Raw genomic sequence first — 14,336 nt, 5'->3', positions numbered from 1 at the left:
GAAGGAGTAATGGCTTCCTATGCCATATACTTTCTTTCTTTGATCAACACGTATTTATTAGCCGGGTGCTGTGGCTCACGCCTGTAATCCTACCACTCTGGGAGGCCGAGGCAGGCAGATTCCTCGAGGTCAGGAGTTCGAGACCAGCCTGAGCAAGAGCAATACCCCGTCTCTGCTAAAAATAGGAAGAAATTAATTGGCCAACTAAAAATATATACAAAAAATTAGTCGGGCATGGTGGCGCATGCCTGTAGTCCCAGCTACTTGGGAGGCTGAGGTAGGAGGATCGCTTGAGCCCAGGAGTTTGAGGTTGCTGTGAGCTAGGCTGATGCCACAGCACTCTAGCCAGGGCAAGAGAGTAAGATTCTGTCTCAAAAAAATAAATAAATAAAGAATAAAACATATTTATTGAGTTGTGTCACACATGGGGCTTGAGGATAAAACCATTACGAAAGAGACAGAATCCCTACCCTCACTGAGCTTACAGCCTAATGTATGAAGTGATGAAAGAGAGGTTGGTATTTCCTTAGAATCCATTTGAAACACAAGGATGGGTAAGAAACAAAGTTGAAGAAATAAATAGGCAAATGATTTTAAGAGGGAGAGAGCTTTGTAAGTCATCTTAAGGATAACAGAGTCATTGCAGAGTTTTAAGTGGGGCAGTGACAATGATGTGACATGGTTGTTGAGAAACAGAGAAGGGTCACGGGTAATGTGCGTATGCTTCTGGCTTGGAGGAGATGGTGATGATGCACTTCACTGAGATGAGACACAGGAGTGATGAGTTTATTTAGATTGCTGAGCTTGACCTGCTGGCGAGACATCTGAATAGAGGTGCCCAGCAGATGAAGGGATATACGACAGGGAGGCACGGAGAGAGAACTGAGCCAGAGATTAAGCTTTGAGAGTTGTCATCACATAAGTGGTAACTGAAGCTGTGGGAGTGGACAGGATTACCCCGGGAGAGTCTCCAGAGTGCGAGTGAGGCCATAGGAGGGTCTGCAGCAGAACCCTGAAGAATGCCTCCATCGAAGGGCTGGGCAAAGGAAGAGGCGTCCAGAAAGACAACAGAGATACAGAATCTCACCAGAGGCTTTCTTTTGGCACATTCCCTGTGTCTTCTCAGGCAGTAGTTTATGTTCATTCCCTAGCGCTATAACTACTCCATCCCTTAGTGTAGACCCTCTCTTCTCTGCTATTAGAGAGTTCATCTTGCAAATCTAATGGAGTAATGAAGCCATTGATTCTGTTAACAAACATCCAGTTCACTACAAGACCTGTAATGGGAATTCATTTCGGAGGTCAATAGAGCTGTCAATGGAACAGTTTTTCCCCAGAGTCCCCTCAGCTTTTTCCGTTGTACACTGGCAGGAGTTGTCGTGCCCAGCATCAGAAATGACTGGAGAGTAATTAATGCCGTGGAGCATTCATGAGCTGGTGACCCTGCCTAGGGCCATGAGAAGGGTACAGCCTGAAATAGGTCACATGACAGGGAATAGAAGAACCACGCCCCCTCTGCTATGATTTGAATAACCCTAGAAAGCCACCATTACTGACTCCAAAACCTTATCCCATCAGCTATCACACTGCCTAAAATGACATCTTTAAACTTTTATTTATTTTGAACAAGAAGTTTCACTATTGGAATTTTCAAATGCTGAATGAATGTTTTTGCTTATTCTGCAAACACAGACTAAGAACCTTCTATGTACCTGGCTTTTATTAGGTATATGCTGGGACTGTAGGGGTAAGAACATCACAGTCACTGTTCTCAGAAAGCCATGGATCAGGCAAGGATGCGGAGTGACTGTGGATCTAAGAGAAGTAAGGGCCAAGTGCTTTTGGCACAGAAGAACCAAGTCCAGGAAGGTGTCAGAGAGAATATGATATCCCTACAGGCTCTTAAAGTCTGTGTATGAGTTTGCCAGCAGAGTAGAAGTGAAACCTAGGCGGAAGGAACACTATAAGCCAAAACAAAGAATCATAAAAGAGGCTGGTGTGTTCAGGGACTGATGATGCTTCCATATGCCTTGTTTATGAGTAGAGAAAAGCAGGAAATAAGTCAGACTGTGAAAAGCCTTGTATGTTATGCTAAGGAATTTGGACTAAGCTTCGAGAGCCAGCCAAATGAATAATGCCCTTGGCTTGGGGTATAGCACTCTAAGCTATTATCTGTCCTTAATACCTCACTTCCTTTCTAACACAACAGAGGAGAGTTTGTGATAAGAGTTAAGAGAGAAAAAGACCAATAGACAGAGAGCGGTGGGGAGTGGGGAACACAGCTGTCCTTGAAGGACTTGGACGGCAGGCTGGAGAAGCTGAGGTCCAGTCTTAAGGGACAGCTCCAGATACATTTATGCTTTTGTCATTAATTCAGACAGGCACAGGCTAGGGCCTCAGTGAATGAGTCTTCAGTAAGCAAAACCTCATTTAACGAAGCCAGCCTTAGCTTTGTGGGAGGTAATGATAGCAGGAGCGCTCACTGCTCTAAGGCTGACCTTGCCTGAGGATCAAGATCCTCCTCCTAGACCGTGAGTAGCTGCACCTCTTGGAAATGGAGCAGATAAGGCCAGGTTGTGATAGGAAATAGCCTCCAGGCTACTCAAAAAGCAGTACAGAGGGACAGAGCATCTCCTCTTCAACCTAGATGTCCGGGAGGCCCCAGCCCTCCTCTGCGAGAGCAGAGAAGGGGCAGGTATGTGAGAGGGAGAGAACGCTACTGCAATATTTTTTCTTCCTCTGACAACCCACTTTAGGATAAGGACTCCTTTCCATCCTTTTTCATTCACACAGCTCTTTCTCCTTTTCACAGATTCCCTGAGAAACATTTCCGCAGCCAGTCACCACGGGCCCCGCTCTTCTCCAGCTGAGCTCAGCAGCTCCAATCAGCACCTTCTCCGAGAACGAAAATCCTCAGCCCCATCGCACTCCAGCCAGCCAACCTTGTTCACGTTTGAGCCCCCTGTGTCAAACCACATGCAGCCCACCTTGTCCACCAGTGCACCTCAGGAGTATCTCTACTTGCACCAGTGCATAAGCCGGAGAGCAGAAAATGCAAGGTAGGAGACTGCCGTGGCCATTAGATGGATGAGTGACCACTCACAAGGCCTAGCACTTTTTCGGTCCCCGTATTTTCATTTTAAAGACAAAGGATCAAAATATTACATCTTTTTAGGTAAATAAACACCTGTATAACAAAACACAATTTTTTGTTTGTGTAACCGTCACATTTTATTGGTATCATTTGTGTTGCTGCAAAGTGATAATTGGGTTCCAGAGAAACCTCCCATTATCAAAAAATCATGCTATTAAAAAACTTTATTTGGGCCGGGCGCGGTGGCTCACGCCTGTAATCCTAGCACTCTGGGAGGCCGAGGCCGGCGGATTGCTCAAGGTCAGGAGTTCAAAACCAGCCTGAGCGAGACCCCGTCTCTACCATAAAAATAGAAAGAAATTAATTGGCCAACTAATATATATAATATAAAAATCAGCCGGGCATGGTGGCTCGTGCTTGTAGTCCCAGCTACTCGGGAGGCTGAGGCAGTAGGATCGCTTGAGCCCAGGAGTTTGAGGTTGCTGTGAGCTAGGCTGACGCCACGGCACTCACTCTAGCCTAGGCAAGAAAGCGAGACTCTGTCTCAAAAAAAAAAAAAAAACTTTATTTGAATGGCCTATGGCAGGCGTCCTCAAACTACGGCCTGCAGGCCACATGCCGCCCGCCTAGGACATTTATCCAGCCCGCCGGGTGTTTTTGCCACAGCTGCCTGTCCTGCTTAGCAGCCGACTCATCTCGGGCCCACAGTGCGCACTCTCCAACGGTCTGAGGGACAGTGAACTGGCCCCCTGTTTAAAAAATTTGAGGACCCTGGCCTAGGAGCTAGAGTTTCAGAAAAAAATAAAGTGAATTTACTTGTTGGCCTTAAGAGTATAGCTATAAAACCTTTGCATTGTTGAACAATTTAAATTAAATAAAATTTAAAATTCACTTCCTCAGTTGTACTAGCCACATTTCAAGTTTTCAGTAGCCACATGCGGCTAGTGGCCACCATACTAGACAGCACAGATATGGAACATTTCCAACTTCACAAGGACTCCCTGCTCTAGGGTAATAGTCTTTATTTTTCTAGTGCCACTAGCTCTCAGGGGTCTAGAACCTGTACATATTTTTGTTACCTTTTATTCCCGTTGTTAGGGTAAGCAAAAGCACAGAGCCCATAGCTTTGCCAGAGCTAGTTCCCAATTGCTACAGTAGCCAGCAGATTACAAATCACATTCCTTAATTAATTTAGAAATATCTAATTCAAGTTTTGAAAATTAAGGCAAATTGAGAAATGCTGTGTTATATATCACTTCATGATATCTGTGAAAATATTTTCTTACATATCCTCACTTAAACCAATCAAACCCACTGAGAGATAGGCAGTATAGATAACTTATCTTCGCTTCACAGAAGAAGGAACTGAGGCTCACAGTTAGTAAATAGCAGAGAGAGGACTAGAACCTAGATCTTCTTATTTCTAGTCCTGTATTCTTTACGCTGTGCTACTCTGCTTCTGTTTTTCTGAGTCCTTTATCATCACATAAACTCGCAACACTCAATGTTGAGGTTGCCTCAAATACCCCTTTTCCTGAAGCAGCATGATTTGTTCATTTGTGAACTTTCACTATTTCAACCTCCATCCACTTTCACATGAAGAGCTGAGTTCTAAAAAAGATAAAATGAATCAGCCCAGGTCCATGAACTAGTTAGTGGCAGGACTGTAAATAGTACCTGATTCTCCTGCATACTGGACCAGAAATAGAGAGTACAGTGTAATTAAAAGCATGTTAAGGTTTAGAGTCAGTCAGATATGGGTGCAAATTCAGGTTCTGTCACTCTCTTGGTGATTTTGAGCCACTTATTTAACCTCATTTACCTTCAGTTTCCTTATCTTCAGTATGGGAATGACTAATTCAGAGGCTTACTAATGTATGTAAAATGACAGAACATATTTAAAATATGCAGTAGTAGATACGCAATACATATTACTTGTTCTCCTTGTGCCCTGTGCCCTTCTTACAGAAGAGTTTTTAAAACACAGTTCTGTGTAATCCTAGCACTCTGGGAGGCCGAGGCGGGCGGATTGCTCAAGGTCAGGAGTTCAAAACCAGCCTGAGCGAGACCCCGTCTCTACTATAAAAAATAGAAAGAAATTAATTGGCCAACTAATATATATATATAAATTAGCCGGGCATGGTGGCTCGTGCCTGTAGTCCCAGCAACTCGGGAGGCTGAGGCAGTAGGATTGCTTAAGCCCAGGAGTTTGAGGTTGCTGTGAGCTAGGCTGACGCCATGGCACTCACTCTAACCTAGGCAAGAAAGCGAGACTCTGTCTCAAAAAAAAAAAAAAAAAAAAAAAACACAGTTCTGTTGAATAAGGTGGGTAGTAGAAGTGCCTTGCAAACTTTAATGTGCCTACAAAGTACCTGAGGATCTTGTTGAAATGCTCATTCATACAGTAAGCCTGGGTTCTTGGGATCTTGCCTTTCTGATAAACTCTAGATGACACCAGTGCAGCTTGTCTACAGATCATGCTTGAAGTAGAAGTCTTTATATTAATATAATATTAATAACTACCACCCACCTCCACTCCCACAATACTGCTAAAGCATCAGAGGAAAAAATATACATACATGTCTTTGCTTGAATTAGCAGTTCGGGCCCACTCTCTGCACCCCTACCTCTTCTGTAAAACCTCTGTTTTCCCAGTTAGAACTCATGGTCTTTCCTGAATTGCCATAGCAGTTTTTTATTATATCTCTCACAGCATTTGGAACTTTCTGCCTTGTATTATAGATTTTTATAATAATATGTTTCTGTTCTTTGAGGACAGGACCCAGGGCACATAGTAAGTGCATAATAAATATTTGAACAAATCTGTGTTGTAGAGAGAGAACATAGTAGAGGAGATAGAACTTACCTGCAGTTGGGGAAGCAGCATTGTGGGTCCTTGACCAAGCTGTGCTTTTCCTTGTGTCTTTGTTTTCACTTATGTGGATGAGGGAATAAGAAGGTGATGAGAAGGAGCTAAGGAGATTTTTGGAGATAATAAGTTCAAACAGTGTTGGCAGAATTCCAAGGAGAGAGAGAGCTTGGAAGGAAGCTTTCTTAAGTTCAGAAAGACTATATACTATAGTTTCTGGTACTAATGGAGTAGCTTACATCATACTAAACCTACTGTAACAATTATAAACTCTGGACAAAAGATTAAAAAAACAATTATTTGAAGGCACCAAAAACAGTCAAAAATCAGACAGACACTGGAAGAAATCTGACACTTGAAAGAAATAAGATTCCATTAATAATACACGGGTTTTCCAATGAAGTTCCAATAACATACAATCTCACATGTTCAGTATACAGTGAGAAATTGCTAGACATGTGAAGAAATTATAAACATCGCCCCATGGTTGAGAGAACTTAGTACATGGAAACAAACCAAAATAAACCCAGATTTTATAGCCAGCCTACAAAGACTTTAAAATAATTATGTTAATTTTTTTAATCTATAGGGGTGGGTGGGCATAATGCATGAAGAGATGGTGAATTTTAGAAGAGAGAAAGAAACTTTGAAAAAGATTTTAAGAGTTCTAGCCCCACTTTGGTGGCAGAAGTAAAGAAGATACTTTACACTGGTAAAGTATCCAAGGGATGTGAAATCCACATACACAGCAGGCCAACTTTATGTATCCCTCCCACTGATTACAACTAAAAACTCTGGACAAAATCCAAAGCACAATTACCCAAAGACTTTGAAAAGTAAATAAAAGGAGGCAGATTTTAGAGAGGAAAAAAACTTGGAAAAGTATCTACACAGAGATGAATTTTTTGTCTCATGGATTTGCCTCCAGGGCGGGCCCCATCACAAGGCTACAGCCCTCATAGAAAGCCCGTCTTTCTGGGTAGTGGAACCAGAAAATGAGCCCCTTGGGGGCTGGAAAGTGTAAGTATCCCAGAGCTAAGAGAGCTGAAGAAGGGATCTCCTCTTCTGGGCGTGAAGCTACATCACGTCTCAGGCTCATCTTGAATGGTACGTGTGGGACAGGCCCAAACTAGCATGACAAAGGCTACATGAACTGAACTAAGATTTGAACTGCCACACACAGGAGAGACAGAACTTGTAGTCTGAACCTAACCAGGGTGATTTCCTGCAGAAATAAAGCTATCAGTTCTCCAGAGAATTGTAATGGGACCCAGAATCTATACAATGTAACAGTCACAACATTCAGAATGTATAATCCAAGATTTCTCAACAGCAAAATATAACCTGTTCCCTATGGAAGACACAGGTGCTAACCTCAAGAAAACCCTGATGTTGTAGTTATCACAGATTTTTAAAGCCCCTGTTAAAGCAATGCTCCATATGATAACTGAAAACATTTTATATTAATGGAAAGGAAAAAAAAAACCTCTGCTGACCTAGAAGTCTTTATTCTGCAAAAATGTCCTTCAGGAATGGAAACAAAATGACATTCTCAGATTAGGGGAAACTAAGAGAATGTCCAGGAGATCTGTTTTAAAGAAATGAAAAAGAAGTTCTTGAGGCTGAAGCAAGATGGTATGTACCAGATGGAAACTTGGATCTTTGGGAAAGAAGGAAGAGCAACAGAAATAGTAAATATCTGCATAAAATAAAAAACTTTTTCCCTTTCAAATTCTTTAAAATATGTATAAATGTTAAAAGCAAAAATTAAACATTATCTAGTGAGGTTTTTAAATGGCTTTCTTTCTCTTCACTATGAAGTGCTCCCTTTACCATTTCTTATCACATGAGTGGCCAGGTGACATATTTTTCCAGCTTTCATTTATCTAGAAATATCTTAATTTCACTTTCATATTTGAGGGCGATTTTTTTCTGGGTATAGAATTCCAAAACGACAGTTCTATTTCTTTCAGTATTTAAAGGATACCATTCTAGTTTTCTTTTCTTTTTTTTTTATTTCAGCATATGGGGGTACAACTGTTAAGGTTACGTATATTGCCTATGTCCCCCTCCCCCCATTCTAGTCTTCTGACCCTCTCTGCTGAGAGATTAGCTGTTATTTTTATCCTATTCTTTTATATGTAATATATCTTCCTTCCTCTAAATAATTTTTTTCTCCTTTTTAAAAAAATTGTGATAAAATACATAATGTAAAATATACTATCTTAATCATTTTAAGTGTACAGTTCAGTCGTGTACTGTATATTCATATTGTTGTACAACCAATCTCCAGAAATCTTTTCATTTTGTACAACCGAAACTCTGTACATTAAACAACTCCCCATTTCCTCTTCCCCCAGCCCTTGAAAACCACCATTCTACTTTCTGTCTCTATGAATTCGACTTCTCTAGATACCTCATATAAGTAGATTCATACAATATTTGTCTTTTTGTGATTGCCTTATTTCACTTAACATAATGACCTCAAGGTTCATCCATGTTATAGTATGTGTCAGAAGGTTCTTCATTTTTAAGGCTGAATAATACTTCATTACATGTACCCTTGAACAACACAGGTTTGAACTGTGTGGGTCCACATATGGGTGGATTTTTTTTTATCAAAAATACAGTATTTGCAGGCTGTGAAACCGGCGTATGTGGAGGGCTGACTTTTCACATACTCAGGTTCCACAGGAACTTCGGGCCTTCAGTGTGCATGGATTTTGGTATGTGCAGGGAGAGGGGAAGTCCTGGAACCAAGCCCTACATATACCAAGGGACAACTATATGTACCACCTTTTGTTTATCCATTTCATCTTTTGATGGATATTTGGGTTGCCTCCACCTTTTGGCTCTTATGAATAATGCTCCTCTGAACGTGGGTGTACAAATACTCTTTAAGACCCTGCTTTCAGTTCTTTTGGATCTATACCCAGAATTGGAATAGCTGGATCATATGGTAATTCTATTTGCAGTTTTTTGAGAAAGTGCCATACTGTTTTCCATAGCTACTGCACCATTTTACATTCCCACCAACAGTGCACAAGAGTTCCAATTTCTTTTCTCCAATAGTTGTTATTTTGTGAGGCTTTATTTTGCCATTATTAGCATTTTTAATTGACACATAATAATTGTACATATTTATGGGTATAATGTGATATTTTAATACATGTGTACAAAATAGTGATCAAATTATGGCAGTTAGCATATCTGTCATCTCAAAATATGTTGTTTCTTTGTGTTGGGAACATTCAAAATCCACACTTCTAGTTATTTGAAAATATACAATGTTTTCTTGTTAATTATAGCCATTCTATAGTGCTATAGAACACTAGAAATTGTTCTTCCTATCTAGCTTTTCTTCTGTATCTGTTAACCAACCTTTGGTTATCCCCCTCTACTTCATACCCCTTCTGGCTTCTAGTAACCACTATTCTACTTTATACTTCTATGAGATCAACTTTTTTTAGCTTCCACATGTGAGAACATGCAATAGTTATCTTTCTGTTCCTAGCTAATTTCACTTAATACAATGTCTTTCAGGCTAATCCAAGTTGCTATTAATGACAGAATTTTATACTTTTTATGGCTAAATAGTATTCCATTGTGTATATATAATACATTTTCTTTGTCCATTCCTCTGTGGATGGACACTTAGGTTGATTCTATATCTTGGCTATTGTGAATAATGCTGCAATAAACGTGGGAGTGCTGCAAATCTCTCTTCAACATACTGATTTTCTTTCCTTTGGTTATATACTCAGTAGTGGGATTATTGTATCATATAAGTCATTCTATTTTTAGTTTTTGAGGAAGCACCATACTATTTCCATAATGACTGTACTAATTTACATTCTCACCAACCATGTATAAGAGTTCCCCTTTCTCTGTGCCCTTGCCAACATTTCTTTTTTGTCTTTTTGTTAATAGCCATTCTAACCGGGGGTGAGATGATAACCTCATTGTGATTTTGATTTGCATTTTCCTGATGATTAATGATGTTTAGCATTTTTTCAAATACTTGTTCGTATTTTGCATGTCTTCTTTTGAGAGATACCTATTCACTCGTTTGCCCATTTTTGATCAGATTATTTGGGGGTTTTTTTCTGTTGAGTTGAGTTCCTTGTATACTCCGGGTATTAATCCCTTGTGAGTAGTTTGCAAATATTTTCTCCCATTCAACAGGTTGTCCCTTCACTTAATTAACTGTTTTAACTGTTAACTGTTCTGCACTTTACTGTGCAGAAACTTGTTAATTTAGTACACTTCCATTTCTCTAATTTTGGTTTTGTTGCCTGTGCTTTTGAGGTCTTAGCTGGGCTTTTTTTTTTTTTTTTTTTTTTGATGGGAGACTTTTTATTATAGATTCAAGCTCGTTACTTATAATTAGTCTGTTCAAGTTTTCTATTCTTCTTGGTTCAATCTTGATAGGTTATATGTGTCTAAGAATTTATCCATTTCAGCTAGGTTTTCTGATTTCTTGGTGTATAGTTCATAATAGTCTTCAATGATTCTTTATAGTTTTGTGGTATCAGTTGTTTTTTTTTTCCTTTTTTATTTTATTTGGGTCTTTTTTCCTTGATTAGTCTAGCTAATGGTTTGACTATTTTGTTTATCTTTTCAAAAAACTAACTTTCATTTTGTTGATCTTTTGTATTTTTTCAGTTCCAATTTTGTCTATTTCTCCTCTGATCTTTATTATTTTTTCTACTAATTTGGGGTTTGGTTCTTGTTTTTCTAGTTCCTTGAGATTGCATCATTAGGTTGTTTATTTGAAATATTACTATTTTGATATAGGCATTTATTGCTATAAATTTCCCTCTTAATACTGCTTTTGCTATATCCCATAGGTTTTGGTATGTTGCATTTCTCTTTTCATTTGTTTCAAGACATTTTTAAATTTCATTCTTAATTTCTTCACTTACCCATTGGCCATTCAGGAGCATGTTGTTTAGTTTCCATGTATTTGTACAATTTTGAAAGTTCCTCTTGTTATTGATTTTTAGTTTTATTCCATTGTGGTCAGAAAAGATACTTGATATGATTTCAGTTCTTTTAAATTTGTATGTGTCTAGCATGTGGTCTATCCTGGAGACTATTCTATGTGCTGATGAGAGGAATGCATATTTTGTAGCTGTTGGATGAAATGTTCTGTAAGTGTCTGTTAGGTCCATTTGGTCTAAAATGCAGATAAAGTACAGTGTTTCTTTGTTGATTTTCTGTGTAGATGATATGTCCAATACTGAGAGTACAGTGTTGATGTCCCCAACCATTGTTGTATTGGAGTCTGTTTCTCCCTTTAGATCTTAATGATGTTCCATTTGTCTTGAAGGCTTTCTTCACTTTTTTCCTTTTTTTTCCTCTGGGTAATTTCAAACAACCTATATTCAAATTCAGGGATTATCTCTTCTGTTTGATCAGGTCTGCTGTTGAAGTTCTCTATTGTATTTTTTATATCATTCATTGTATTCTTCAGCTGCAGGATTTTTTTTTTTTTTGGTTCTTTTTTTATGATTTCTTTCTCTTTGACAAATTTCTCCTTCATATTGTGAATTTTTTCCCCTAATTTTATCTAATTGTCTATGTATATTTTCTTATATCTCATTGAGTTTCTTTATGATCATTATTTTGAATTCCTTTTCTGGCAATTCTTTGATTTCACTGGGTCCATTACTAGACAGCTATGCTTCTTTAGTAGTGTCACATTTCCTTGCTTTTTTGTGTTTCTTATGTCCCTACATTGATGTCTATACTTCTGGTGGAACAGTTGCCTCTTCCAGACTTTCTAGAGTGGCTTTCTTGAAGAAAGACTTTCACCTCCAGTTGGGTTTTAGTGTGCCAGTTGAGAGGGATGTGGTGACTTTGTTTACAGATAGGTGGAATGGTATAGTCTCTATGCAGCTTCTTCAGCTGTGTTAAACAATAACTGTGAGTGCCTCAGTGCCTAAACTTTAGAAACGTGTGGCAGCAGCAGTGGTGGTGTAGTTTGCTAAGGGCTGGTGTCAAGGGCTTTTGGAGTCTTTCTATTCTCATTTTCCGCGCAACAGGGAGACCTAGCTAAAGGGTTCCCTCTTTGTGTCGAGTCTGATATTGCCTACAAGTAGCTGTGGTGGCACTGCATTCCAGATATAGGTGCTCAGAGCAGCTGTGGGACTAGGGTCCTAGGCTCAGAGTCTTGCAAACCTATTGTGGCACCTGGGTCTTGGGGTTTAGGTTTGCTCTTTGTGGCAGTGTTAGATGTAGATTGCCTACAGAGCCAGGATCTGTGACTCTGAGGAACTCTTTAGTAGCTGGGCCCAGAGGACTGGGTTGTAGCTGTACTTCTATCCTGGAGGGGCAGGGCATAGCATTGGCCCAACTCCAGAGCAAAAGGGATGCCCTGGAAGTTTGATCCTGAGGAGCAGGGTACAGCTGCAATTCGGGATCCTGAGACAACAGAACTCATGGCAACTCAAGTCCCAGGGGATGTAGCACTTTGTAGTAGTGACTCTATACCCTGGGAAGGTGGAGCTAGACAGTATCCTAGACTGTGAGGCCAGATGCAGCAGCAGTAACTTAACTTTGGAATTCATCCATGTTGTTTCTGTATCATTAGTTCCTTTTTATTCCTGAGTAGTAATTCAGCATATCTTTATATCACAATTCACTTATCCATTCACATGTTGCTAGGCATTTGGATTATTTCCAGTTTGGAATATTACAAATTAATACTCATTTTTTATATAAATAGTCATGAACAAATCTTTGTGTGGACATTTGGGTTTTTTTCTCTTCCATAAATAGAAAACTACGCAGATAGTTGTACTGGTAATTTCTCTCAAGCATTCAAAGATAAAATAACACAAATCTTACCCATATTCTTTCAGAAAACACAGGAGTAGGGAATCCTTATGCAACTCATTTCATGAGACCAGCATAATCCTACAAAATCTGTCAAAGATTGCAGGAAAGACACTTACAGAGCAGTATCCCCCACAAATATAGATACAGAAATCCTTTTTAAAAAAAAGATATTAGTAGTTGAAGCCAACTAAATATGTGTGTGTATGTATGTGTGTATATATGTGTATGTATGTGTGTGTTTCAGGGATAATAAATATGAATATATTAGGGAATATGTATGTGTGTATACATTAAGGGTGAGCCATCATGACAAAGTGTAGTGTTTGTCCCAGGAATATAGGTTGGTTTTACATTCAAAAACCAACCAATATAATTCATCACATTAAGAGGAAAAGGAGAAAAATCATATCACCTCAGTTGATGCAGAGAAAGCATTTGAAAAAAAACCAGTACTTCATAAAGTACTTCTTACTAAGCTATGCATCAAGGGGAATTTTTTCCAACTAATAAAGGACTTCTAAGGATAGCCTATAGCTAATGTCCTACCTAATGGAGAAATATTGAACATAATCCCCTAAAATTGGAGACAAATAGAGAATACCTGCTCTTACCACTTCTTTTCAGCATTGTGCTGGAGATCATAGCCACTTCCATTAAGAGAAGAAAAAAAAATAAGACACACAAAGATCAGAACGGAAGATGTTAACATTGTCTCTTTTTGTAGGTTACTTGATTGTAAAAACAGACTACTAAAATTAATAAACTACTGTTAATAAAATTACCCTGCAAGGTCACAGGATAAAAGGTTTTTATACAAAAAAAATTAAATTTTGCATACTAGCAGCAAACAATTAGAAAATGAAAAAACTTTTGAAATTCTTTATACAATGGTGTCAGAAAACATAAAATACTTAGGAATAAATTTAACAACATGTAAGACCTCTTCACTGAAAACTATTAAACATTGCTAAGAGAAATTAAAGACCTAACTATGGAGAGTGATGTACTTAAAGTTATGAACTGGAAGACACAATATTATTAAAATGGCAGTTCTTCCCAAAATGATCTATAGATTCAACAGAATCCAAAACAAAGTGCCAACAAGCTTTATTCATAGGTATTGAAAAGGTGATTCTAAAATATATGTGAAAATACAAACAACCTAGAATAGCCAAAGTAATTTTTAAAAGAAAACAATAAAGTTAGAGGATTTATACTACCTGATTTCAAGACTTCCTGTCAAACTTTGGTAATAAGACAATGTTGTATTGGTGAAAGGATAAGCATATAGATCACTAGAACAGAATAGTGAATCCAGAACAAAACATATGTATATCTTTAGACAAAGGTGCCAATGGAGGAAGGAAGGCCTTTTTAGCACATGGTGCTGGAACAACTAGAGATCCATATAAGAATGATAAAAAAAGAACAGCAACCCTTACTTATATCATACCACTCAAAAAGTAACTCAAATACAACAGAGACCTAAATGTAAAATCTAATACTATGAAACTTCTAGAAGAAAATATG

The 14,336-nt window shown here is 38.7% G+C and overlaps 1 protein-coding gene across 1 annotated transcript in view; it reads left to right on the top strand.

The window, feature by feature from the left end:
- The window catches only part of GAB2 (GRB2 associated binding protein 2), a 169,268-nt gene that overhangs the window by 133,975 nt on the left and 20,957 nt on the right, over positions 1-14,336 (top strand). Inside the window, exon 3 of the mRNA XM_012744520.3 lies at positions 2,813-3,059. Coding sequence (XP_012599974.1) covers positions 2,813-3,059 — 247 coding nt within the window. The remainder of the gene's footprint in view (positions 1-2,812; positions 3,060-14,336) is intronic.

The sequence above is a fragment of the Microcebus murinus genome, chromosome 4 (assembly GCF_040939455.1).
Source record: "Microcebus murinus isolate Inina chromosome 4, M.murinus_Inina_mat1.0, whole genome shotgun sequence".
In the NCBI taxonomy this organism is placed as follows: Eukaryota; Metazoa; Chordata; class Mammalia; order Primates; family Cheirogaleidae; genus Microcebus; species Microcebus murinus.
Note: the sequence above shows the minus strand (reverse complement) of the source record. Positions and strands in the feature narration are given on the sequence as shown.